This window comes from Zonotrichia leucophrys, chromosome 4A, assembly GCF_028769735.1.
Source record: "Zonotrichia leucophrys gambelii isolate GWCS_2022_RI chromosome 4A, RI_Zleu_2.0, whole genome shotgun sequence".
NCBI lineage: Eukaryota > Metazoa > Chordata > Aves > Passeriformes > Passerellidae > Zonotrichia > Zonotrichia leucophrys.
In genome coordinates this window covers 2,210,384-2,237,539 of record NC_088174.1, presented here as the reverse complement: position 1 = coordinate 2,237,539, position 27,156 = coordinate 2,210,384, and the positions used below count along the sequence as shown (strand labels likewise).

The 27,156-nt window shown below is 47.8% G+C and overlaps 1 protein-coding gene across 1 annotated transcript in view; it reads left to right on the top strand.

Moving 5' to 3' along the window:
* NEXMIF (neurite extension and migration factor) overlaps nt 1-26,016 on the top strand; it is a 167,899-nt gene extending 141,883 nt beyond the window's left edge. Inside the window, exons 3-4 of the mRNA XM_064713055.1 lie at nt 17,083-17,207; nt 20,835-26,016. Of these exons, the coding sequence (XP_064569125.1) occupies nt 17,132-17,207; nt 20,835-25,135 (4,377 nt within the window). The 5' untranslated portion in view covers nt 17,083-17,131 and the 3' untranslated portion in view covers nt 25,136-26,016. The remainder of the gene's footprint in view (nt 1-17,082; nt 17,208-20,834) is intronic.
* The last annotated feature ends 1,140 nt before the right edge of the window (nt 26,017-27,156 follow it).

Sequence of the window (27,156 nt, the reverse complement as noted above, 5' to 3'; positions counted from 1 at the left end):
CCTGGCTTTGGATTGCTGCAGGGCCTGTCCTGCTGGGAGAGCAGCCTGTCCCCTGTGCTTTAAATATACTTGGACATGCCAATCCCCTTTTTTTAACATCCAGGCTGGGAAAACAGACTCTGCCTGCAGCATCATTAGCGGCGTCACCTCGCCAGGGTAATATCCAGGAATCCTCTAAGTGACTTTAAGATGCTGTGCTAATGCCTTTTCCTTAAACAAGAGCCATGGGCACAGCTAGAGGACTGGTTTAGGACTTAATTTATGCATTGCTCTGGAGTTTATTCAGTGGGTTGTTGCTGTCTTGCTAAGATAAAGGATGGGTATTTCACAGAGACCTCACCTGCAGAGCTGCCTCCAGCTCTGGAGTCCCCAGCACGGGAAGGCCGTGGAGCTGCTGGAGAGAGTCCAGAGGAGGCCAGAAAGGTGATGGGAATGATGTAACTCCTATCAAGTAACTCCTAATCTGTGAGGAAGGGCTCAGGGAGACCTTACAACCCCTTCCAGTGCTTAAATGGCTCTGGGAGAGCTGGAGAGGGATGTGAGACATGGGCCTGCAGTGACAGGACACAGGGAATGGCTTCCACTGCCAGGGGACAGGGATGGATGGGATATTGGGAAGGAATTCCTCTCTGTGAGGATGGGCAGGCCCTGGCACAGGGTGCCCAGAGCAGCTGTGGCTGCCCCTGGATCCCTGGCAGTGTCTGAGGCCAGGCTGGACAGGGCTGGGAGCACCCTGGGATAGTGGAAGGTGTCCCTGCCCAGGGCAGGGTGTTGAACTTGATGATCTTAAAGGTCCCTTCCAACCTAAAGCATTTAATATTCTGTGAGTCTGTATCCCTGTCTCCAGACCACTTTCCCATTCTTCAGTCAGGAAAATTTCCCCATTACATCAGCAAAAAGGCTGCAGTGACAGTGAGCACATCTCTGCCTCCTGCCCACACTCTTCATCCCACCATGGTCACCCTCCATGCTGGAGTTCACAGACTCCCATGTTCCAGCTGTGGTTTTTTCAGCAATGATGAGATTTGATCAATTCTGCTTTGGGATTTTAAGTTCACCAGAGATCCAGGACCAGGACAAAGATTTCGGTTCCTTCCTGTCCCTCCTGGCAAAGGCTCAGCTCCACGTTCCCTGCAGCCTCCATGGCCACCAGCTGCTGCTCCCAGAGGCAGAATCCCTGATTTTGTGCAAATCAAACGCCTGCCCATGATTTGCTTTAACTGAGATACCTTTGAAAGAGTTTCTACAGACTGAATTTGTAATGCACATTTGGGAAGGGTTTTTTCCCACCGTTATCAGCTCTAATGAAATCCCAGGTCAGTTTTAGGCAGCCTGTTATCTCTGTGATCTGGAGCTCTGCACTAATTTCCAGGAGTCTGAATCTTCCAAATGAACCTCCTCATTTTGGGGTGGGCATGGCACAGATCCCTGGGGCTCAGGAGGAGCAAACCCCAGGCTCTTCTCCCTGGGCAGCACTTACCCCCTGCACCTTTTACCCTGACTTTGATTTTTAAAAGCCTCTTGTGTGGTTTGAATGTCTTCACTTTCAGCTCTGTTCCCACACTGGCTTTATGCTCAGAGGGATTTCGTTGTTATTTCCTTTTTTATGCACATGTGTCACTCTTGCAGGGGTGCCAAATCTTTCCATCAGCAAATCATGGAATCACAGAGTGATTTGGGTTGGGAGGGATTGTAAAGCTTACCTGGCTCGGAGCTGCAAGCTCATCTGGTTCAGGATGGACATGAAGAAAAAATTATTCACAGTCAAGGTGATCAGAAATTGGCAGGGGCTGCCCAGGGAGGCGATGGAGTCCCCATCCCTGGAGGTGTGTAAGGGAAGACTGGATGTGGCACTCAGTGATACATTTGGTTCATTTATGTACAGGATTCTGTTTTGTCCCTAGACACCATCCCTCTTGGTTAATTTGATTTAAATGAGGTTAAATAAAAACCTGCACAACGTGTTTTGCTGGACTTCCATCAAATTGCTCAACAATAGCACCACTTATGCTGTGTACAAATATGACTTTTCCACTCTGGGAGTGAAAGTAATTTATCAACAAGTGGTCCTTGTCCCTGTACCGTGGCAAGTCTTTGTGAAATCTACTTTTTAGAGCAGGCTGTGGTTTATGCAACGTGTGTCTTCATTACAAATGTGCTGTATTTTTTAAATGTTAAGATGCAGAAGAATGAAAAGCAAGCGTGCCGTTGGGAATAATTTTTGAAGGGGAAGGCTGTCCATTGTGCAGACACTCCTTGGAATGAATAGATCTGCATTAAATGTGTTCTTGAACTTGGGGATGGACTCTGATTCCATCCTTTGTGGAGGGATATTTCACCAGTGTAAGGGAAATGGTGGAAGGGGAGCTGGGTGATTTATCCTTCCATTTCCACCTTTGTGTTTGCCAGCCAGCAGAGAGAGCATTGTTCCCCTTCCCTTTTTGTTTTTTTGGGACAGTCAGTGCTGGGAACAGCCTTCTGCACATGGGAGACTCATTTTTCTGCCAGAAGGTTTTAATCCACACCTCCTGAAGAGCTGTTTGCTCCACACTTGCTGGTTCTGTCCCACAGGGATGCAGCACAGCCCCTTCCCAAGCAGGATCCACCTCTGCAGCACACACTGAATGCAAACAACCTGGGCTGACCCATGGCAGTGCCCAGGACCAGCCTTGGGTGTATGGCCCTGCTTGCAGTTTGAATGATGATTTTTGGTTTATCCAACTGAAAGTTTTAACTTCTCCATGGTGGGAGATTCTGTGTCTTGAGGTGGGAGTTGATGCCCTAAGTTCTCCAGACCCTGGTGGGAGGTTGTCTTGGTTTGGAAAGCCAGGAGTCTGCTAAGGAAGGCAGGAGCCTCCCCTGAAATGGAGAATGTAAACCCACCCCTCCAAATTGCTATAAATTTTAAATTAAGGGGCTCTCAGGCAAAAATATGGGAGCAGGGAATAACAGTTCTTTAATAGGGAAGAAAAAATAAAAGGATAAAATAAACAATGCAGTGCACCAGAACAACACTGCCAGAGTCAGAACCCAGCCTGACACCCTGTGGGTCAGGGTGTTGGCAGCAGTCCCATTGGAATTGTGGCTCAGCCCTCCTGCAGTGTCAGGGGTGGTTCTGCTGGAGCAGGATCCTGTAGAGAAGGATGGATTCTTCCTCTGAAGATCCAGGGGAAGGAGAGGCAGCTGCTGTTCCTCTGGGGAATCCAGTGGAGAAGCCGTGCTGGTGTCTCAAACCTCTGGATTATATCTGGGTAGGAATGCTTGGCTCCTCCCTCTGGGCTCACATCTCCCAATGGGATGCTGTAGTTCTTATCAGCCATGCAGGGACATTCAATAGCTGTTATCAGCAACGTCCCCTCCCAGGGAGGTGTGAATGTGGTCACTCAAAGAGAGAGATAAAGCAAACTGCCCACTTGATAATCTGCCATACAGATGGCAGTGGAAAACATCTTGCATTGCAATCTTCAACAGAGGTGCTGGGATCTCACCTGAGGTGCAGAAGGGAGGGATTCATCCATCTTCATCTCAGGGATGGAGGCACAGACCCTCCTTGCAGGCTGTTAGGCCACAGATGATGCTCCCTAAGGCTCTGTTGGGTTAGAGCTGGGGGAAGGCAGAGCTGAGCAGGGTTTGAGGTCAGACAGAGGCACCCACGTGCTCAGGGCAGAGCCTTTCCCCACAGGTCACAAAGCCCTGTCTCTCCCTGCCTCCACTAAAAGGATTTAGAGACAACTTGGTATAAGAGGAATTTTAAATCTTTTTTTGTGTCTGTCAATATTTCCTTGGAGAGATCCCTATTTTTCAGCTGGATGAATGGCCTTTCCCAGGTGTGGTTGACACTCAGCATGTCAGAGCTGCAGCCTGATCCCTGTGTGCCAACCTGGGTGGCATTGGGAAGGCACCTGCAGCCTGGGAAAGGCCATGGCCACCACAGAAATACTTGCTTTTCTGAAAATACAGAAACCCTGAGTGTTGTTATCATTGAATTGATGCAAGCAGCCAGCTGGAATCTGGAATCAGCAGGGAAAAACTGGGGAGCTGCAGCATTCCAGGCAGGCAGAATGATGGCTCCAGAGCAGGCAGCCTCAGCTCAGCATTCCCTGGCTGATCTCAGCTTTGTGTCTCAGCACTGATGTTATTTTAATACAGTTCCATGGCTGGAGTTGCTGTGATTAGCAGAGCAATTTGCAGCGCGTTCTTCAAAATTGCCAATCAGTTGGAGCCCAAAATAGATGGAAGCTGCTGCCCAAAAAAGCCCTGAATGGTTTTGTGAAGTCTGAGCAGGATCTGAGGTGCCTCTGTGACGTGCAGGATCCCCAAGCTCCTGCCTTGCACCCCTTCTCCTTGCAGGGTGGAGAACCAGACTGTGGAGGCTGAAAGGGAAGGAACCTCAACAGGGATGGGATTTTGGTTGTAGGGATTTTGGTGAATCCCTTGGAGGTGGCTGTGTCTCCTTGTGATGCCAAGGTCACACCTTCCCACCTCCTTTAATCCCAGCAGCAGGGCTGGGTTTAGGAGATTTAGAGGTGAGGTTGAGAAGAGGTTCTCCTCTTTCAGAGGTGAGGTTTTAGAAGAGGTTCTCCTCTTTCAGATGGTAACTGTGCACCCTGCTCATCCACTGGCACTGACTTTGAGGGTGGAATTTGCTGGATTTTGGCCAGCTTGGACCAACAGCAGTGGCAGCAACTGCTGGAGCACCACAGGGTACAGATGGCACCACATCCATGACACTCTTCCTCTCTGATGGTGTTTCTGCTGCCAAGCCAGAGCCCGTGGGCTCCATTTCCCTTTGCATTTCCCCTCTCCCTGCTCTTTGCAGGGTCTGGGAGGAATATCAGCCAATGTGCTGCTAGGAGATGTTGGGTGGGGAGCTCTGGGGTCCATCACATCCATTTTTCTTTCCCTTGGAAACTGAGGTGTGCTGCCCCTTGGGCAAACTAATAGCACAAGGGTGGTCACCCCTTAAATCCTGGCAGGGTTTGAGGGTCAGGGTGACATGAGCAAAGCCCACCCAAGGGGGGAACCTCAAGGTGCATCCTGTGCACTATCTGGTCTTGGTTTTCCAGGGGAATTGGTACAAAACCAGGAATTCATCCTTCAGCTGGAATTTGTTAATCTGTTTTCAGCTGGGTTTTGACTTTGTTGAGATCTTACTCTTTACAGTGGGAGGCTGAGAAGTATAGACAAAAATAAGATAGGATTTGAAGTGATTTAAAATGTGTTTTAGCTTTGCTAAAGAGAAGTTGGGTTTTTTGTTTGTTTGACTTTTTCTTAGCAGCTCCATCATTGCTCTCAATTTATCTGGGGTACTTTGGAAGTGACAGTGAAGTGTCCTTGAGAGGTTGGGAACACATTGCTGCTGACTCCTGAAAAACTTTTTAAAAAGCCAGATTGTTTATTTTGAGGGAAAAATGACAAAAAACCCCCTTATTTTGTGGAAAGCAAAGCCCTCAGCAGGGCTTGGCATGAGGACGGGACAAAGAGAGGCCTGGAGCCTCCAGCCCAGCTGAAGTTTCCCTCCCTCACATCGTCCCTCAACTCGTGAGCGCAGATTGGGATACGAGTTTTTTATTTTTACTGAAGAATTGATTTCATGGCTGCCCTAAGTGAGCAGAGCTGTGATGCATTAGCTGATGTCAGGCAGGGGATGTTTACCTATTTATCTTGGCTGCAGCAATGCCTGTAGTATTTTCTTCCTCTGTTCTCCAGGACTCATTAAACGTTACAAACGCCAGCGAAGTCCTAATGAAACAATTGCATCCTCATGGCTTGATATGCAAAGTAACACCTCCAGCAAAGGCTGATAAATGCCTGTCTTTATGATTTTTTCTTCCCACTACATTTACATGGAGGGGAAACATATTGAGTTTCTCTGCTCTGGAGCCAGCTTGGGAGAGCTGGGGGTGTTCACCTGGAGGAGGTTCCAGGGAGAGCTCAGAGCCCTGAGGGGTCTAGAGGGGCTCCAGGAGAGCTGGAGAGGGACTGGGGACAAGGCATGGAGGGACAGGACACAGGGAATGTGGGCAGAGATGGATGGGATATTGGGAATTGTTCCCTGGGAGGGTGGGGAGCGGCTGGGATGGAATTCCCACTGCAGCTGTGGCTGCCCCTGGATCCCTGGCAGTGCCCAAGGCCAGGATGGGGCTGGGAGCAGCCTGGGATGGTGGAAGGTGTCCCTGCCATGGCAGGGGCTGGAATGGGCTGATCTTTATTTATGATCCTTTCCAACCCAAGCCATGCCTTGATTTGTGCTCCCCTGTGCCTGGTGCTGCAGGTGGGATGTTGGGGCAGATCCCTGCAGCCCCAGGTTGTTCTGTTGTCGGGATCTTTAGCTGCTCAGAGTGACCCCGACAAGAGTTAGAAAGTCTCTTTTCCCAGCCCAGGGCTTGAAGAATGAGTCAGGGCTCTTCATTTCTGGTCTCAAGGTTGTTTATTGTATCTTATCTATAAAAGCTTTTCTCCTGTCCTGCCGAGGTCCATCCAGCAGGACAGTTCCAGGCACTCTGCCTGCCCCCAGGGCAGTGTTATGTCTTTATACTAAAAACTACGTGTACAATGTTTACAATTACTTTCCAATACCCATCACCTGTGTTAGACAGTGAGCTTCTGCTCTAAACCAATCTGTGAGTGCCACCATCACAGCAGAAGATGGAGGCCAAGAAGAAAAAGGAGAAAGGCTGGACACGCCCAGATCCCTCCATCTTGCCCCCTGAACCCCCATACCAAAAACCCCAAAATCTACTTTTCCACCCCGTGATAACTTCACTGTTATTCTGCCTAAACTGTTGTGGCTTGCTGATCTTCATCTAAGGTTGGTAATTTGTTCCACAGGTCATAATCAAACCCACAGGTGTTTTGGGCTCTGTGCCAGGGTCTCTGAGCCCCCTGGCAGGGTCCTGGCCATCCTGGGCAGCAGAGGGATGTCCTGGGTTCCCACATTCTGTGTCCTGTCCCAGCCCAGGGCTCCATCCCTGTTGTTTGGGCAGTGCTGCTGTGTCTGTGGCTCCCTGTGCCCTGTGAGGCCGTGCCAGGAGCTGCTCTGTTAACGCCGGGGGAGCCCCGGCCCGGCTGATTGGTGTGGCAGGGTTTGAATTCTGCACTGAATATGACTAATAATCCATGACCTGGCTGTGATTATAGATGAAAGAAAGCTGATGAAGAGACCCTGCAGTGGCACAGAAAGGAATTAGCCATTGTCTAAAGCCGGGGCAGTACCGGAGCATTTGGATTTCACATCTGAGATTCACGGGTGAATAATTCAGCACTTGAAAAAATGCTTCAGCCTCAGTGTGACATCTCCACATCTTCTTTCGGTGATATCCAAGACTTTAACTAAACATTGCTTCCCAGGGAGCTGGGGCAGCTGGCCAGATATTTTTCTTCTTAAATATCAGCATTCCAGATTGTTACCTGGATACAGATGGAGATTTGGGCTGAGATCTTAGGAGATGCAATCTCTCCTAATGTGGGATTTTCCCTTCAGAAATCGCCTCCGACCTTTGGCAGAACTCAAAACCTTCCCAAGTAAAATTAAGAGATGTGGCTTTAGATTTAATTGTTGTTTCCATCTAATTGTGGGATCTGCTAAGGCCTGTGGAGTGGGGATGGGATTGTTTGGTGTGGGGAATTTTGAATAAATGAAACTGTTCTCAAAGGGAAAATGTTGGTGGATTTCTTACATGTGAATAGGAAAGTGGAGGAAAAGTAGGTTGTGTATAAAGCAGCCTTGGAAAATGGCTTGATGTTTTCTGCAGGGGCCCTGTAACCCTCAAACCAAATCCAGTGCTATTAAATCTCTATATTTGAGTGGAAAGGAAGAACCACCAGGAATGGAAGTGTTAAAGTGTTCCCACAACCTCAGCTCCACTTCCTCCAGTGTATACATTAGTACAGGTCTTTAAATAAATGATCACATATTATTCCTCAAATAATTCATCCATTTTCTGAATTATTAGCTAAAAATGGATGGTATCTTATAATTGTCATCAATTCCAACTCCTTATCGGGCCTAATAAGTTCTTTTCTCGGTGTGATAAGTGTTTTGATCATTTCCTTTGCCTACCTCCCCTGATTCCCTTTATAGTCAGAAGCATTCACTCCTTGGGATGCACATCACAGGATGAGACTGGGAAGCTGTTTTACCTGGAAAATCTGTGGTCCAGCTGTGTCAGCTGCAGGAAACTACTCAGGAAAATAAACCCAAGGCAGTAGGTGCTGCATGTTTTCCCAAAATGTGGCTCATTTTTAAGCTCACCTTGCCAGGCAGTGCCACTGCACCGAGGTTTTCTCAGGGCAAAATGATGGTGAGGATGTATTTAAGAGCTGTTACCCGCTTGTGTAATTAAAAGTTTTAAAACCAAATGAGCAGAAGTAACCCCAGTTTTGTGCTCTGGAGCTGAAAGCACAGGAGTTCCTTTCCAAGCACAAGGAATATGCAGGAATTGCATGGAGCTGGAAGTTTTAAAAAGGAAATCGTATGGAAGGGCCCATCTGCTATCAGTGCAATCATTTATATGTACATAGAAAGGAAAAATCCTTATGAAGCTTGGGAGTTGTTCAGGAATATTCAAAGGATCTGGCTAAAAACTTGGATATAATGTCTAAGGGGATTTTGTCTTCCCCATCCCCATGGAACATCACCCTTTTTTGGGGGGATTTCTCACCATTGCCTCTTTTCTGGCCAACTTTACTTTCTTCAAGGTGATGGCCTGGGATGTAGCACATGGCATGGCCCTGCTCATGGGAACAAACGAGCTTTGACGTCCCTTCCAACCCCAACAATCCTGGGATTCTGGGATTCCATGTCCCACAGTAAGGGCACAGCAGCTCCCTGAACCAATTCTTTGGGTAAAACATGGGAGGAATGAGCCCTTCCTCCCTTGCTCCATCTGAATTCCTTTCTGTGCCTGAGCCAAGCACTCTGCTGTTGGGTTTCCTATCTGTGCTTTTATGAAAATTATGTGTACTTTAGAAATTAACACTTTTTATCCATAGTCCACACTGGCTAATTGCTAATAAGAGACAAACAAGATTTGTTAAAATTTCTTTTTCTCCTATAAAATTTCTAATTTGAAGATATTAGAAAAGAGAAATGTTTACCCCGCTAGGGTTACTGCAAATATCCTGATGAGCTTTCACATCCTCCTCCGGCACCAGCCTAATTACCCTCCTTAGCCCAAACTTTAATATATTACAAATTCTACAGAAAAAAAAAAATTTCCTCTTTTCCTCCTTCTTTTTTTAAACCTGGTGGGTTTTTTTTAACAAGGAAAATAAGAGAATATTTCTCATAGGGAAAGAGGCAATGGCAAAATTTAGGACTGAGATTTTTCTTCAGCATATCCCTGTGAAATCCAACTCCTTGTGCTGTTTTGGCTCTGCATTAATTCATATCTCTAAACAAAATTTTACACACCCTTCTTCAGCTGAGTTATTTAATAAAACCCAGTGTGTGAGGGACTCTGAAACATCCCCTTTCTTCATCAGCTTCTGTAATCTTAATGCACTTGACCTTGGCCTCTCCTGTTTCCTGATGAGGTTCACAGGAAGAGTTTGTTAAGCTTTTCAGACACTGGTTTGTCAATGGATCCATAAATACAGCAGCAGAAAGGGAATCTGGGTAATAAGTTCATTTAAATGAAGCAATTCTGCCCATCAAGAAATCTCCATCCCAAACCATTCTTTATTGGTTTTGTTATTTTAGAGCAGACTGATGTATAATTAGCTTTGGAGAGTCCTCGTGTTTTTGTGAGGTTAATACCCCACCATCCTGCTGAATTTTCAACCTTTGCAGATTTATGAGAGTTGGAGTTTTAAATCATTCCACTCTAATTTTCTCAGAAATCCAGGCCCTTAACATTTCTCATTATATTTAACTTCATATGCAGAGATGGAGTGAAAACAACATGTTTGGAATACAGTTGCCTTTAAGGAAGAAAGGCAAAAAGCACCATCATGGGCTGTCTGTGGGCACCTCTGCTACTTAAAGGGAGCTTTGAAAAAAGATGGAGAGAGGCTTTCCAGACAGGACAAAGAGAGATTAAACTGCCAGAGGGGAGATTTAGATTAGGAATGAAGAGGAAATTCTTTACTGTGAGGGTGCCCAGAGCAGCTGTGGCTGCCCCTGGATCCCTGAAGTGCCCAAGGCCAGGCTGGACATTGGGGCTGGGAGCAGCCTGGGACAGTGGGAGGTGGTGGAATGGATTTTAAGGTCCTTTCCAACCCAAACCATTCTGTGATCCTGTTAATAAGAAATGTTTTTACTTCTGGCCATCGCAGCTAAACCAAAGTTTGTGTTCTTACTCATTTTCAGGAGATGAAAATCTCCCCCTCACTTGCCAGTGCTTTTCAAAACTATGCAGCTGCTGACACTAATTATTGCTTCATTTCCTTCCACTTCTATAAAATATGAGAGGATGACCAAAAAAAACCCCAGCGACTCTTCTTAATCATCCTCCCTTGCTCTGGGTAGGCAGGAATTCTCTTTATGCTTCTTGTCCTCAGAATGGGGTGCACTCATTGAAACCCTCATGAGGTCCTCCTGGGCTCCTGCATTTCCTCATTATTCCCGCAGGAATATTTAACCTGCCCCATGTGCAAATTCATCCCACATTTGGTAAAAAGGGATGTTTAATTCTTCCTGCTTTGAATCATCAAGGTTTCCTCAGGTTCTTGGTCACTGTGGGGATGTGGGGTGGAGCTGTGCTCATCTGAGGCCTTGGTTTGTGGCCTGGGCTATCCTTTTCCCTTCCTTTTCCTCATTCTCTTGGTTCTCCATTTCCCCACGAGCTCCCCAGTGATTCTCCCCTGACTCTTCCCTTCCTTGCTTTGCATTTTGGAGCTCTCCTCCCTGGGCTTTGGCAGCTCTGCCTTCCCTAACCCAGGACAGTTTTATGCTGAGGCCCTCTCCACATTTCAGACGTTCCCTCATGCGTTTCAGCTCCTCCAGGATTTTAATTGCCACCTTTTTCCCTTTGTGATACACTGCTGCTCTTGATGGCTGAGAATACATTTGCAGAGAGAGCTCCTTTGGTATTTAACGTGTGCTTTGTCAGGAAGGCTGTAATTTTGTTCACTTCCTTCCTTTTGCCTTTAAGTTGTTTGTGACAGGTCTTGAAACACTCACACCTTATGTCCTCCCAGAGTAAGGTCAGAAACTGTCATTTATTTGAGAGCTGGCTTTAAATAGCCTGTTCTTAATATCATATCTGGGGGTCTGCAGGAGTTGGGGCTTGGGCTCTGCAGTAATTGTTGCATCTGCTTTCAGCTGAGGGAAAGTGGAGGCTTGCTATGAATATTAACAACTCATCCATCCTTTGCACCTTCTGGGAACACACCAGTTCTGAAATTGTTTCCTATTTTAATGGTTTTTGTGTTCTCCATTTTCTCTGCAACCTCCTTTTTCTTTAATCAACTTTATCCCCCCCTCCTCCAGATTTATTCCTCATTGGAGCCTTTTATCTGTATTTATACCTGAACCTATTCTCAGCCAACACTGGCTCTGTCAGGCCTTGCCCTCTTGTAGGGTTTTAGATGTCTCACTGCTGGGATTGACCCACAAAACCCTTCTTTGTTTCCTATTTCTCCCTCACTTGGGCTTTTCTCTTGTGTGCTCACCATCATTGATAGGAGAAGCCCAGGGAGCTGCTGGGAGATGCCATTTCCTTGTGAGAATTTTCTGGGAAAAGAGCTTTGAAACCAGAACCCTCAAGTCCAACATCCCTTTGGTGGAGTGGAGCAGCACTTGGTGCTGGGCAGAGGTGGAGGATGGCTCCACACTTAGGAACCATTTCCTTAGGAATTCTGACCCTGTCAGATGTGGAAACCTCAGGTACTCTGCATTTTTTCCTATTTCAGCAAAAAGAGACCCTTGGCATAGGTAGAAAGGAAAATAATGGAAACAGAGCTTTACTCAGAGAGGTGCTGTTAGCATTAAAATACTAACATTACTAATAAAGTGTTAGTATTAAAATAAAATAAAATGTTAGTATTAAAATTCTAACATTATTAATAACTTCATTTGCTGGCAAGTGAAAATTTTGAGCACTTCATCCCCCAGTTGTGAAATTACAGTGAAAAAACAAGGATCAGATGGCATCCCTGGAATATAAAGGATCAGGGGATTTCAGGATCTGGTGGGAAAGCAGCGTCCTTCAGGGCAGTGAACACCAGCCTGCCATTGCTGTGGCTGCTGGTGCAGCCTCACCACAATTTCTCCATGGGAACTTCTGTCCTGTGTCCTGCTGTGGGACTAAAAAAGAGGGGAAAAAGGAGGGGAAAGAACCCAAGAAAAACCCAACCAAGCAGTAAACCACGTGGATTTTGTCCTCTGCAGAGGGGCAGCACAGGAGGAGGGGTGTGTGATGTCCTTGCTGCTGGGAGGAGCTGGTGCTCAGGGATGGAGGGGACAGACAGACAGACAGACAGACAGGTGGCTCAGCGTTTTGGGGAGAGCCTGGGTTGTGTTCCCAGCCAATCCCTGGCCCTGCTCTGAGCTCCTGCAGCAGTTGCTGAGGTCCTGCAGGGGCAGGAGACATTGGGAGGAGCAGGGTGTGCTCAGCATCCCCCATGCACAGGGAGAGCTGAATCCTCTCCTACTATTACTCCACTGACTGTAAATATCTCAGAGACATTTACATGGTATTTCTTTTTAAGTATATAATGTTTTCATTCAAAAGTATCACAATTCTTAAAAGACCTGTCAGAGGCTCTGACATGTAATTAATTTCTCTAAAGCTCTTTTTTTGAAAGATACAACTGCATATATAGAACACCTGCACTTATTCACAATTCTGCAGGAAAAAAAGGTACAGCTTCTTCTTCTTCTTGGCTTTCTTCCCCCACTTCTCCATAAAAAGATTCTCCTTCACTTTGGATACTCCCTCTCCATCTCCCCTCATGAGCTGCAACACTCAGGATGTGGAAGCTGTGTGTAAATAGGAGCTGGCACGTTGGGTTTTGTCTGGGTGTGAGTGGCTTTTTGTCTATTCAGCTTGAAGGGGAAACACTCTTGTAACTTTAATTCCAAAGCAACTACCAGCTTAGAACCTTGTCCACCTCACAGAATCCCCAGTGTGCAGCTGAGCTTCCAGTCATGGGCTGTTCCTTATTTTTCCTGGTAGATTTATTTTCCTTTCTCTTCCTGGGCAGAGTGTTGAGCTCTATGGTATCACCCAGGAAATAGGAATGAGGTGAAGTTCAAGCAGCAGGGGATAAATATTTGTATTTATAGATTATATTGAGATGTAGATACATAGATTTAAGTGGCCAGGCACTGGATTCTGTGGCAATCATGACGAACTCCTTTGTTTGTCCCCTCTTGTCAGGACCCAGGGGATGCCACCTCCCCATGGCACCTCTGACAGAGTGACAGGCCTGTGTGCTTTGTGAACACCCATTCAGAAAAGCTGCAGCAGAAAATGGGCATTTTCTGGCTGACAAAGAAGCAAAGCAACTTGTTGCTCTCCTTGTAGAGGGCAGCCATTGAGCAGATGCTATTTTTTGGTTGTTTAAAAGGATGGCATTTCCCCTTTTGTCTTTGTAAAATCAGTGTTAACAGGAACATGCTTAAATCCTAAAGTTTGGATGGGTTTAAGTGAGCAGCAGCTCCATCACTTATGTGACTGGAGGTGAGTGAGGGAACATGTCCAGGATCAGCCCTGATCATTCTGGGATTCTGCAATTCTAGGAATTTCTAGAACAGGAAATAATCTGGTTTTACTCCAAGGAACTGGTGAAGGGACATTCCACCAGGACCTTGCTCTGTGCTGGTGGAGCCATCATTTTCCAGCCATGTTTGCCTCCATTCCAGCAGCACCAACACCCATAACACCTCCTGAGTGTCTCAGGAGGTTTTTAAAACAGAACAAAAGCATCTTTTGGGTTTTTTGGCCCCCTGGATGAAGGACCTGCTGGAAGGCAGCAGCAGGTTTGTGGCAGAGGCTCCATTGTGGGGCTGTTTGTGTGCACATGGGCTGGTCACTAACAGGCTTTATATGGCCCTGTTAGCACTAGAAATAGGAAAATTGGCAGGAATTGTGAGGAATGGGGAATTTCCTCAGCTGTGATGCTGAGGGTGTTTAGAGGCACTTGCAGACTTTCAGGCAATAGGGCTGAAAGGGATTTCTCCAGGTCAGTGAGCCCTGGGTGTTGCTGCCACAGCTCTGCATCCTGCCCTTCTGTCCATTAATTTGTCCATCTTGTGCTTAGAATGAGTTGGATTGTTGTTCAGCTCCACTGCTTGCTTCCTGCTGCTCCTTCCCCTCCGTCTCCTTGCTGGCCAGTGGCTCTGTGTGCTGCCAGCTGTGATCTTAGCAGCCCAATGCCCTGAGCTCCATGGTGCAATCACCAAAAGTGCTTCTGCATTCTTCCCTGTGCCTGAACGTGCTGTGCCTGTCCTTGAAGCCCCTCTGTGCTCCTGCCCTCCTCCTCCAGAGGCTGTAGCTGACCCTACGTCCCTTCCACCCGCCATCCTCTTCCTCCATCCACTCTGGCTCCAGTCAAGTTCACCAACTTGGAGCTGGTGCTTGATTTTCTTCCTGCCAGCTCTCCATAATACCCTGACCCCAGCAGTGCCTCTCTTCAGTGCCTGACACCATCTGAAATTTATATTCTCTCCCTTTTGTACCTCAGTCTGCAGATGACTCTTGTGTTCTGTGCTCTCCTGCTACCCAGAGTATTCTCTGCCCTTATCCCCAGACCTCTCCTGCTTTCATTTTCCTTGCCTGGGACCAGCTGTTCTTCTCCTCTTTGTTATCCCCAGCCTTCTGTTCCTTCCTGCTCTGCATCACTTTTCTTTCCCAGTTGCTGCTGGTTCTCCCAGTCCCTTTTGGGGTCTCACACTGGTCCCAAAGGTCCCCTTGTGCAGCAGGTCTCAGCAGACTTGGGCTGTCTGTCCCATCTGTGCTTCACCTGTCTGACCCTGTGGGAACATGGCCCACCTGGACCCTGCTCAGCTCTTCCCAGCTGCTTTTGGAGCTCAGCTCTGCTCTCTGGGTCAGGGAAAAGGCTTCTCCCCAGGCACATCCCCTTTGTTGCTGCATTTCATTGCCTTCATTGTCTTCTCCAGCCTTTGGATCTCATCCACCAGGAGCATCCCTGGTGTGTTCCCTCCCCCTTGTGCATAGACATCCTCAAAAAATCATAAACCATGAGATTAAGGGTCTGTGAACTCTCCCTTGGTGCCTGGGTGCTCATTGCTCTCCCCCATCTGTTCCTGCTCTCCCCATGAAGGCTGGCCCTTGAGTATCCATCAGAATCAAGGAAAGATGGACTCCTTCCTCATGGACAGGGCTTGGAGCAGCCTGGGACAGTGGAAGGTGTCCCTGCCCATGGCAGGGGTGACACTGGATGGGCTTTAATGTCCCTTCCCACCCAAACCACTCTGTGACACCTCAGGGCCCTCCCCAGCAGCCCATGTGTGCAGCCAGTGGTGCTTCTCTCTGCTCTCCTGAGACCCCTCTGACAATATTTTATTAATATTTTCATTAATAGATATTCTAAAAAACTTAATTTATTAATACTTCTCTTAATTAAGGCACATTTACCAGGCAGATATTATCGAGGAGACACAAAGCTGCAGCCTGTCAGTGGCAGATGCAGAGCACCTTCCACACTCAGACATTAATCTCCTTCATGGAAAAATAGCTCTGATCTCTGGCCTGGCTTTTGGAGCCCCTCCTGCTGCAGCATGTCAGCAATGAGAGGGCACAGAGGGAGCTCAGGCTGTGGGGAGGGTGCTGGGGTCTCAGCACAGCAAACAGGCTGGTGTTGGAGAGCTCTGAGATGGGGATTTGCATCAAAGGAAAACTCTCGGGGTTAGTTAAATATTCCTCTAAATATGCAAAGGAATGGAGTTACTGATGCTTGTTATTCTTATCTTCCTCTCGGTGTCACAACATCTTTAAGTTGGGTGAAGGTTTCACTTACTAAGGCGGTTGTAAAGATTTCACGTTAATTAAGAGGACTCCACTGCAAATCTGAATATGAATGAAGTTTGGCTGCTGAACCCCAGGGCAATGAGTGCTGTGGGAACGGCAGACACTGACAAATGTTGATGTGAAAAGTAAAAAGCCAAACAAAAAAAACAACCCAAACCCAGAAAAACACCTAAACCAATGCTGCAATCTAGTACCTGCTCTGTGAGAGAGAAAAAAAAATGAGTTTGAGTTGCCAGAAGAGCATAAAATAGATTTTGACTTGGATTTGCATTTAAAGAGGTGAAATTCTGTCAGTCAGGATCCCTGATGAGGGTTCTGCAGTGCCAGCCATGCCCAGGTTCCACATCATGCCATGCCACATCACTCCATGGGCAGGTGGTGGCTTTGAAGGGTGGGGAGGAGCCCTCAGTGCAGGAATGAGAAGATCTGGGCTGGATCCTCCCCTCAGGTTCTTTGCTCTGGTGAAGCCCCACCAAGCCTGGACTGCCCAGCCCTCCCTGGAGCTGGAGCTTCACCCACTGGGGACAATGGGGGGCAGCCATGGGGGTCTGGGGATGGGGCTTCCAGGGATGGGGCTCCCATGGTGAACAGTGACACTGGAGATTCTTTTCCACCAAAAAAATGTTTTTTGGGGAAGTTTTTCATGCCTGCCAGTGCTTGGAAGGGCTGACAGTGAGGGTGAGCAGCTGTCACTCCTCACCTGTGGGTTTTTCCAGCTCCATCGTAGAGTTGCTGTTGATGAACTGGGATGAGTCCTCTCCTTCATCTCTGCACTGATCCATCTGGAGATGGATGCCCTTTCCTGGCTGGACATGACTAATGTGCCTTTGCACAGCAATTTTGGGTGATGTGAGGGTCCTGCAGAGGTGCTGAGCATCTCCCCACCTCCCAGAGCAGGACCTGGGGGAAGGAAATGCTGATACACAACATTTTCACCTCGCTGAAAATACATGGGACTTGGCTTTTGGAGTGGAAAAGTGACAAGCTGAGAGCCTAAATAAATTGGATTTGTCCTCTTAAGGAGGCTGCAGGCAGCGTGTGAGGCTGTGTGGGGGTGGTTTATTGTTGTTATTTTTTATTCACGGTTCCTTGAGCTGATCCTGGGGATTGCACTGACTGTGGTTGTGTTTCTGGAAATGTGCAGGTTGGCCAGATGCACTGGGGCATGGAGTGAACAGAAAGAGGTTAAATTGATGGATGACCAACAAGAGCAGGATTGTGCCTCAGAAGACCAAGAAACTATCCTGATTAATGGGGTGAAAGAAAATGGTAAGGAACTTAATTATGGTACATGAGGGAGCAGCGACAACTTGGAAGCCAACTTATTTTCCTAATTCCTTTTGTGCATTTAATATTAGCAGTTTGTGGGTATCTCTGCAATGTGGAGCAGGGGAGTAAATGGGTGTTTTCTGCCCAGGAATCATTCCAGCCATAAATCTACACCTTTTTAGGCCTTAACAAGAACTGCTCTTACCTGTGCATGGCTGGAAATGTTTATGTGCACATGCAGTTTGAATTAGAGATTTTGGTTTGGTTTCTTGGAGGAAAAAGTCATCCAGGATTTGCAGCCCCTCTATCTGTGGGGAATCTTCCCCTCTCTTGGCATTACATTAGCCAATATTAGCAAGATTCATCTGAAGGATACTTAGTCCCTACAAACTGGGGGGAAATTAGAGATTGGGTGGGAGAAAGGAACCAGGATTAGCGGGAAGGGAGGGTTGGATTTGTGAGCTCATTCTTGCCCGTGTCCCATCACCCAGCACATGGGATTCCCTGTCCTGTGATCCCTTTTCTGCACACACAGTGTTCCTGGGAGCCAGCAGCCAGGTGGGGAAGGATCAGCCCCTTGCAGCCATCCCAGAATGCCCAACTTTGTCTCTCTTTCATTGATTCTATATTTGCTCTCAGAATAACTAATTAGGAGTAACAGTGCTCAGCTGTCTGAAACCCTGATTGAAATAAATAAGCCTCCAAGCATTTTCTGAGGTCATTTGGACTGTAATCTCTGGCCACAGTGAATGCAGAGGGGAGGCAGAGCCTGATGCTTTCATTCTTCACTGTGTTTTATGTTTAATTTCATGGCTTTTTACATTTTGTATTGGCCCATAAATCTTGAGATAGATAGATAGATTTTATTTATATATAAATTTGATCCTGTTAGATGTCAAGGACTTTGTCCTCTGACATATGTTCAGATCTTTCTGTCAGCTCTGTGCAAGGTGGTAGAGACAAATGTTCTTTGCCAAAACCTTGGAGCAGCTCCAGCCCTGTGGGTGCCCATGAGGGCCCCGCAGCTGGTGCTGGTGGCAGGTGAGGCACATGCTCACCCTTGTTTGTCCCTGGCATGTGATTTGGGAGGTTCTGTCCCTGTCAGCCCATGCCCTTCCTCACTACCCAGGGTGAAACTGCAGCTGCTGGAGCTGCAAAGGGGTTTTGTAGCCTTGGTCCCTTTGTCTGATCCAGGGGACAACAAAGTCAGTGCTGCCCTGGTCAGTAAGAGGGGTTTTTTAGAGACTCACACCAATTCCATGGAATTCAATTAAACAGGGCTATAAAAGTGCTTTAATTAGACATAACATAACACTGCTTTAGGTTAGAAGAGACCTTAAAGCCCATCCAGTGCCACCCCTGCCATGGGCAGGGACACTTTCCACTATTCCAGGTGGCTCCAAGCTCCGTCCAGCCTTGGACACTCCCAGGGATCTCTGGGCACCCTGTGCCAGGGCCTGCCCACCCTCAGAGCTCAGAATTCCCTCCCCACATCCCATCCCAGCCTCTGCCAGTTTAAAGTTTCAGTTTGAACACTGCTGTGTGGGAGTTGCTGCTGAATCCAAGGCCAGGAGCCAGCACAAAGCTCTGGAGCTGCCACCTCCCCTGGCCCATGTGCTGCTGGGTGGGTGCTGAGGGAAACTGGGAAAAGTGGTTTTGCTTCTCCAGCATTTTCTGCCTGAACTGCATTCCCTTGGAGCATCACTTGAACACAGGCCTGATTTTAGGCTGATACGGAGCCCCAGAAAATCAGGTTTTGGCATTTGTATTTCCCAAGAGTTAAGTTCACTCACACAAGTATAAACCTAAAGAAACGCCCAGAGAGGGTTTATTTTATATAATAGCAGCTTTGCCTATTGAACGCAGCTTTTCAGATTGAATTTCAGCTTTCTGCCTCCCCCTTCTTCGAGTCTTACAGCATTCACAGACATTCTTCTTTTATCCTCAAATTCTCCATGCTTCCCGTCAGCTCCAAGCTGATTTTTATTTTATTTTACTTCTGAAGTGGAACTGCACTGGTTAATTTGTTTTGGTGCTTAAGGAAAAAGATACCACCTCTGCATTTCTGATCTGAAGACTGGTGGGAGGGACTCAAAAATCAGCTTTTTTATTTATTTCCTTTTTTTAACCATTTTCAAGCAAGCCAGTCTGGCCTTTCCCAAGTCATACATGTTGAAGATGATGACAGGCATTGCATTGCACTTCTGGAGTTGGGGAGTCTTTGGGAAGAGGTTTAAAGTCCTGGGAGTGCTGCAAGGCCCCAGCTGCAGTTTGTGCTTTGTTCAGGCTTCACTGATGGCTCCATCCCTAAGGCCCCTGTAGCACAAAACTTGTTGGAGTGAAATTAGGGGGATTTTGACTTCCTGCTTGGCACAGGCAGGCACCCCACTCCTTCCATGGCATCCTGTTCCTTTCCATCCTCCCCACCTGGGGGTTTTCCTTTGTGCTGGAGGTACCTGTGCCAGCACCAGCCTCCCCTCCCCAGGCTGCCAAGGATGCAGGAGATTCACTTTCCTCTCAGTTTGGAATAAGAGCACTTGTGGAGGGTCACAGCAGCCAAATAAATCCCTTTGCATGCCCCATTTAATGCCACATCCTGGTGCTCCAGTTGTGCTTTAAAGCACTTGTCCCTCCTTGGAAAGCTTTGGCTCTCACCCCTCTGCCTTCAGCAGAGCCACCAAAAAGGAGAGACCTGAGCCATGACAAAAGCAGCAGGCTCAGAGTCGGCAGAGCTCTCTGGCTGGGATGAATGCACTCATTGGAATATATTTTTTTTTAATACAGAGATATCAGAGCGTGTTCATGGATGAAAAGACATCGTATTTAAATTTCAAGGGTCATACCGTCCGTTGAGCCAGGAGTCAGATAAAAGTACATTCATAACTTTATTCTGCCTTAAAAGAAGCGCGACGAGGTAAAACTAAAAAAATCCTTAGGTTAAAAAATCCTTACATGACTAAAAAGGCATTTTTAGCGATTAGGGAAGAATGGCAAACCCCACAATAATTCTAACAATAATTGCTTTAAACTCTGTGTTATCTTCTGCCTTCCCTTGGCGTGGACAGTGACAAAAAGACCGCTGGGTTTTTAAAATCAGCCATCACTCCCTGACTCTGGAGCAGTAAAGCAGCTCAGGTGTGTGCAAGCTCAGACCCTGCAGGGGGGGTGCTTTGTTTCTTTAAGAATCTCGCTTTCCTGTTAATTTTTTCAATGTTAATGAGAACATTTTTATTAGGCTTGTTTTGTTTTTTTAATAACATTGTGAGGTTTGAGAGGCAGTTTCCAGGTAACCGTATGGATATGAGGAGGGAAGAGCGGATGCGTTGCGTGATTTAAACGTACTCTTGTACCTCTTCCAGCTGGCTGCAGGGAGCAGCCTGTTTACCTCTGCCTTCCACACACATCTCCACGTTAACTGGATCCAGGATTGCTGGGAAGGGCTTCCCAAAGGAGCACTTGGGAAAAGTCACTGGGAGAAGGGGAGCGGGGTGGCGAGCCTGAAACCTTTAGGGGTGGTAACCTTTGCAACCCTCTCTCTTTTTCCACACCAAGGGCGGTTTGGTTGTGGCTGAATAGGGGATAGTTGGTGACCCCTGTGTGTTTCTCTCCCTCTGCTCCATCCCGCAGAGTCGCACGCCCTGGACGCCGATGAGAGGCCCTGCAGCGCGGCCGAGGCAGCGGCGCCGTTCCCGGCGCTGAGCGCGGCTCCCAAGGAGGGCCCCGCGTGCCACCGCGTCCCCACGGCCAAGAAGCCGTGCCTGCTGAGCCCCCCGTCCCCGCTGCGCCTCACCGATGTCCCCGAGCACGCCTCGGACGACTCGTCGGCCCACGCCATCTCCCTGACGTCGTGCGTGACCAAGGGCATGAGCTCGTGGTCGCTGCCGGGCGACTGCGAGAAGGCTCCGTTCAGCATGATGGAGCCCGGGGGGATGTCGGCGCTGACGGGAGACTGCCTGATGCAGCCGAGCCGGACCTGCCTGGGCTGCTTCATTGAATCCAAGGACGGCATCGATGCGGAGCCGGGAATAAGCTTGAAAGTGGGGGATATAAATAGGGATTATGACACCTGTTCGGTCTCTGATATAGGGATTCACTGCATGAGCACAGGAGAAACCATGAGATATGGGGATCAACTGCTTTCAGACCAGCTTTTAAGCTTCCCTATGCATAAATCGAGGGCAGCGGACAAAAGAGATGCAGAGAAATCTGACAGTGATTCAGAGGACCCCACTCAGAAAAATTATTACGAGGGATTACTATTAGACAAATGCAATGGTGAGGAACCTTTACTAACAAATCCCAACCAGGAATGGGGCTATTTTGAATCTTTCATTAGTGAAAGTAAAATTGAGCTGCTTGACCTCTGCTCCAAAAATGAGCTTTCTGTAAATCTGTTTTCCGAGGAAGACGTGGACAATTACATGTTCGATGATGACGATTCCACCTTGGGAAGTGATGTCTGCTCCCTAAAGATTAGATACGAATCTTTCCAGGACAATGTGCGGGAGAAGACCACCACGCTACAAGAGGACGCCCAGTTCAACTTCTTCCCCAGCGTGTTCAGCAACTGCACCAAAAGGGACAGCAGGAGCACCCTGAAAAGGGGGCCCAGCGGTGCCACCGACCCTTCTCAATTCAAATCCGAGGAAGGCATCATCTGGGGGGAGGAGGAGGAGGACGGCGAGGAAGAGGACGGTGAGGAGGAGGAGAAAGCTGCCTTAAATAAATCTTGCAACAGCACAGAGATGGTGCAGTACGTGGGCTCCAAGAGGAGCCACTTCTTGGACTCGGTGAATTCCACAGAGGACTCCGGGGAGTTCAGCGACGACAGCACTTGCACGGAGTCCTCCTACGACGTGCTGCGGGACATCAAGGACTGCAGCCGGTACCTGGCCCGGGACCACTCCGGCTCCTTCATCCAGCAGAACTACGGGCTGCGGGCCAAGAGGAAAGTGCGATACAGCGACGACTACCTGTACGATGTGGACTCCATCGAGAACGAGAAGATCCTGGACAAGAAGGAGTGGCTCCCCGACGGGCCCAAGGAGGAGGACGACGACGAGTGGTGCCCCAAGAAACGGCGAAAAGTCTCTCGCAAGGAGCCCCCCGTGATCATCAAGTACATCATCATTAACAGGTTTAAAGGGGAGAAGCATATGCTGGTGAAGCTCAGCAAAGTGGATGCCAACGAGACAACTGTTACTCTGAACGAGGAGCTGCTCAGCAAATACAAGAAGCTGGCCCCACTGAAGGGCTTCTGGCAGGAGAGGCAGCAGAGCCGGCTGGATTTGCTCAGATCGTCTCTCTACCACAAGCAGAATTTCTATCTTAACGGCTCAGATGCTTCGTTCCTCCCTCACCCACGGAAGCGAAAATGCAAGCTAGCAAACAGGCACCGGATTCAAAGAATTAAAGCCATCGAGCAATCAGTGAACAAGCTGGGCTCGTGCTCCTCTGATCACAAGCAGCCTTGCAGCAGTAAGGAGGACGTGGGCCTGAAAGGGCTGCCGGCATTAGCCATTGCCACCCCCAGCTGTGCCAACGGATTGCACGTCCACGACATCGCGGGCATCGCCGTGAAATGCAAACCGCAGGAGCGGGAGCACAAGGGGACGGAGCGGAAAGTGCTCCGCAGAATCAAATTCAAAAGTGAGGCCAGGTTGAAGTGCAAGAAGATTAAAGCTGCCACCAGTACGGCAGAGGACTCCCCAGCACTGGAAAACCAGGACTCCGCAGCGCGTCTGAAGGACGAAAACAGTCCCTGTGCTTCAGACAGCTCCCATCTCCCAGAGTGCCACGAGGATAAGGTTGCTAAAAATTCTCCTTTCCTACCATCCACCTCCTCTTCAGACAAGCCTCTGCCATCTGCTAATATCACCACCAATGTACCCCTGATCCCCGGAGGGTATCTGCAGACGTTGTTAGATGCTTCAGATCTGTCGAGCAACACGGGTATCCCGTACTTCGCCCAGCACCCCTCCGAGCAGCAGCAGCAGCAGCAGCAGCAGCAGCAGCAGCAGCACCCTCTCCCCAGCATCGTCCCGCCGGAAAAGCCCTTCCCGTCCCTGCAGCCGGCGCAGAGCTGCGTGCTCTCCCCGCCCTCCGAGTCGGAGCTGCAGCAGTCGCCCGGCCACTTGGAGATGGAGCAGGGCGGCTTCGGCAGCATGTGGCCGGCCAGCAAGGGCAGCGAGCGCCAGGACTTCCCCGGGGACGTGCCGGAGGCGGCCGCAATGCCGAGCGAGTTCGCGCCGGGCACGGACGGCCTCCCCGCCTCTGGATACACTCAAGTCAATCTGAATAGCGGCAAATTGCTATACCAAAAAAATTACATGCCGGATAGCCAACAAGTGCAGTCTGATGATTCTTATCAGTCATGTCATTTCAATAATGGAGAGGGGCGCTTTCATTTCCAACGAGGTACACTCAGTACGGATGATGGCAGGCTCATTAGTTTTGATTCAGTGGGTTCATTGTCAGTTAGTTCTAGCAATTACAGTTCTTTAAGTTTAAAGTCTTGTGAAAAGGACGGCGAGGATGATATTAATGATGATTTCTTGGCCCACTGCAGTCCCAAGCTAGTGATCCAGCAGAGCATAGATGAAATCACCCCTTTGAAGGAGTCCACGGACCTTTTAGACATTTCCAACTTCACGCCTGATAGGTTCCGCCAGTCGTCGCTTTCGGAGATGTCCCCTCCAGACACTCCCAACCTGTCCCCACAGATAGCTGGCTCCGATGCCAAGCCTCTGGGCACCCTGAAGGGCTTTCAGGAGAGCCCCCAGGCCTCCCTCAACAGTTCCGAGAAGGTCAAGTGGAACTGTGGGGTCCTGCAGACCGAGGATCAGGCAGATAATGGGTTTGCTTTAAATAATCACCAGTTCCAGTTCCATATGTTCAACGATGAAGATTCTGTCAGCCTTCTCGAAAAGAGTCCATGCTTGTCAACATTTAATGAGCCATCTGGTCAAATTAGCACCAATAGCAAAGTGTCAAAATCGAAGAGGAAAAGTTCATCCAGCAAGAATGTGGGTACAAACCAAAGCTCTTCCCAGAAAGCCACCCGGAAAAAATCACCCAAAACCAACAAAGGAACCGATAAGCCGCAAGGGAAAAACTCCAGGCAGGCACCCAAATCCACCAGGAAAGGGAAAAATGCAGCAGGAATCAATGGCGAGAAGGCTCCAGCTGTTGGTGGCAGGGTGGTCACTCAGCTGGGCACCGTGGCCACGGCCACCAAGGGCGCGGCCGAGGGCACTCAGCACTGCGGCCCGGCGGGGGTGAAGCTGGGCAAGCACAACGGGCTCTCTGGAGAGTGGGCACTGGGAAAAGAGGGGGGCACGGGCTGGTCAGAAGCCAGCCTGGGCAATGCCACCAGCCTCCTGGACGATGACCAGAGGGAGTTCGAGGAGCCCTCCAACATCCTGTCCAACATCGCGTCGGGAATGGCCGATGTGCAGAGGTTTATGATGGCCTCCATTGAGCCCTTGTGGGGGCCCGTCGGCCACAACAGCGTTCCAGACATATTCCGGTCACCGGAGTCCAACAGCCTGAAACTGAAAACTCTTAAAATTTTGGCAGGGACGTCCCAAGAGTCGAAGAAGAAGGCGAACGGTGGCTCGCCGGGGGCGGCGAAGAACCACAAGTCGAACAACAAGGGCTCAAGCAAAAACAGCAAAGCTGTGACCTGCGACCCCGGGCGCCCCAACTGCTCCACCGGGTTCACCACGGACATTCACGCTCCCTTTTTTGATAAAAACTATAGTAACCTGAGCACTTTAGGCAATAATGGACCTACCCATAAAAAACTCTACCGTCATAAATCCAGTTCGAAATCACTGAGGGATGAGAACTGTAAAATCAAGCGGACGGACCGCGAACAGCCCCACAAGGACCCACCCGTGACAGCTGCTTTTGAGAAACTGAGGTAATGCTGCACCAAACTGGCTGGAATGCCCCTAACCTCCCTCCCACCTGCTAGGCCCGCTGTTCCTCAGTTTTTCCTTCCTGAAAGCAAAAGTTTGCATGAGAAAAAAAACAAAAAAAAAAAGACATTCCCCTTTTACAGTTTTGGTTGGTTTTGGTTTTGGGGTTGGTTTCTTTTTTTTTGTTTGTTTGGTTTTTTTAATTATTATTTTTAAATGCATGAAAATACTTATGACTTGCAAGCTACCTAAAAGAATGACCAATTTTCTGGCTTGGCTGGGGTTAAAAAAACTAACAAGGCTACTCTTTTCTGCTGTTTGGCTTCTTCAGTTTTTAATTACTTATTTATTGGGGAGAAAAACAAAAACAAAAACTAAAAAAAAAAAAAAGATTACACGCTCTTTTTAATGATTTTGACAAGGAAAGACTTTTTTTTTTTTTTGGAACATTTTGTAAAAAATAAACCACAAAAAAAAAAAAAAGAGGTTCTGCATCCAAAAGCCAAGATCTCAAAACTTAAAGGCTCTTTACTTTGCAAATGAGAACTCGTTCCTAATTGAGCTTCACGTGGCAATTTTTGAGTGCTTTCTGGCCCCCTCTGCTGTTGTGTCTCCTAACCTGCATCATCTAAAGCTGCATCTTCTCTACCCGCCCGTCTTTAGCGCGTTCGCTCCGTCGTGGTGACTCCGGACGAGCTAACTAAGATGGCATCAAATGTTTGATTTTTTCCTGCAGGGAATCAGACTCCATTCTTCTTAAAGCAGAAACAGCATTTTTGGGTTTTCCTGTATTTGAAGAAGAGACTCCCTTTTCTAGAAAGACGGTTGATGTTTGGTTTTTTTCTTACCTTTTTTTTTATTTCCCGGTTGTTTTTTCTTTTTTTTCCCCCATCGGTTCCTTTTCGAAATCTGCCTTGTGGTCTGTTGAAATGTAAGTGCTGAAATGAAGAGTTTGAAATTGTGGGAATTTTATTATTTGGAAGCAAACCTAATCTGGTATTCTCTGTGAAAGACTGTTTTAAAAGTCATACTGTTGTACAGTAGTTTATGCACTATTACCCACAACAACAAAAAATTGTGCCAAACTATGAACAAGTGACTGTATTGTATATATTTTTACTTCTCTATCAACATTGGGTTGTGAGTGTTTTCTGCAGCTATGCCTTTTGGTTTTACTAGAAACATTCCAGTTGTTAAGTACTAACCACCCCCCTTCGAAAGCACCTGTAACTCACGATGAAAAACGATATTGTTCACTGATACAACTTACCAAAAGTTTTATGGACATGACTAGAAGTGTGCCAAATTTACTTACCTCATTTCATGGATTCACCCTGTGGTTTAAAGCTCATAAAGGGAAGAAAAAAAAAAAAAAGGAAACAAAAAGGGGGGAAAAAAAAAAGAAAAAAAGGACCTTTGAAACCGATGCTGGGAAATGGTAACGTCCTCTCTTTGAAACCACGAGCAGAAAAACTTAATGGTGAAATGTTGAGTTTCATTATAGGAGAGAGTTGCAATGGTGGAGGAGTTCAGAAAACCACTGACGGTAAGTTTGCCAGGAACTCAAGTGTCTGCATCTAGAGACTACAGAACAGCTGCTTTTCAAGTGTCTGTTTTCTTAAAGCAAAACCTGTAGCTGAAGATCATTTGAAATGCAAAGTTACATTGCTAATTCTTTGTATCTCAGTTTTATATATTTTATAAGAACCTGGGATAAATTCTGAAATAGGTATAAAAACAGAACTAATACATTTCATACATTGAGTGCTATTCACTTTTCCTTTGGATAGTTTCTTAAACATTTTCGATGCAGAGCCTGTCAGAAGCGCTCTCCCATCATGGCTTTGGTGTTTCCTCCATGTCTAACCTTGCGATGCCAATATAGTTTGAACTTTCAAAAGCAGAGTCATTCATTTAAAACACAACTCTGAACCTTTTCTTTGATTCAGTTCATGAAACAAATACAACCAATGGAGCTATTTGTGATCTCACCAATCAGGGCCGGATCATGACTGGACTTTATTAAG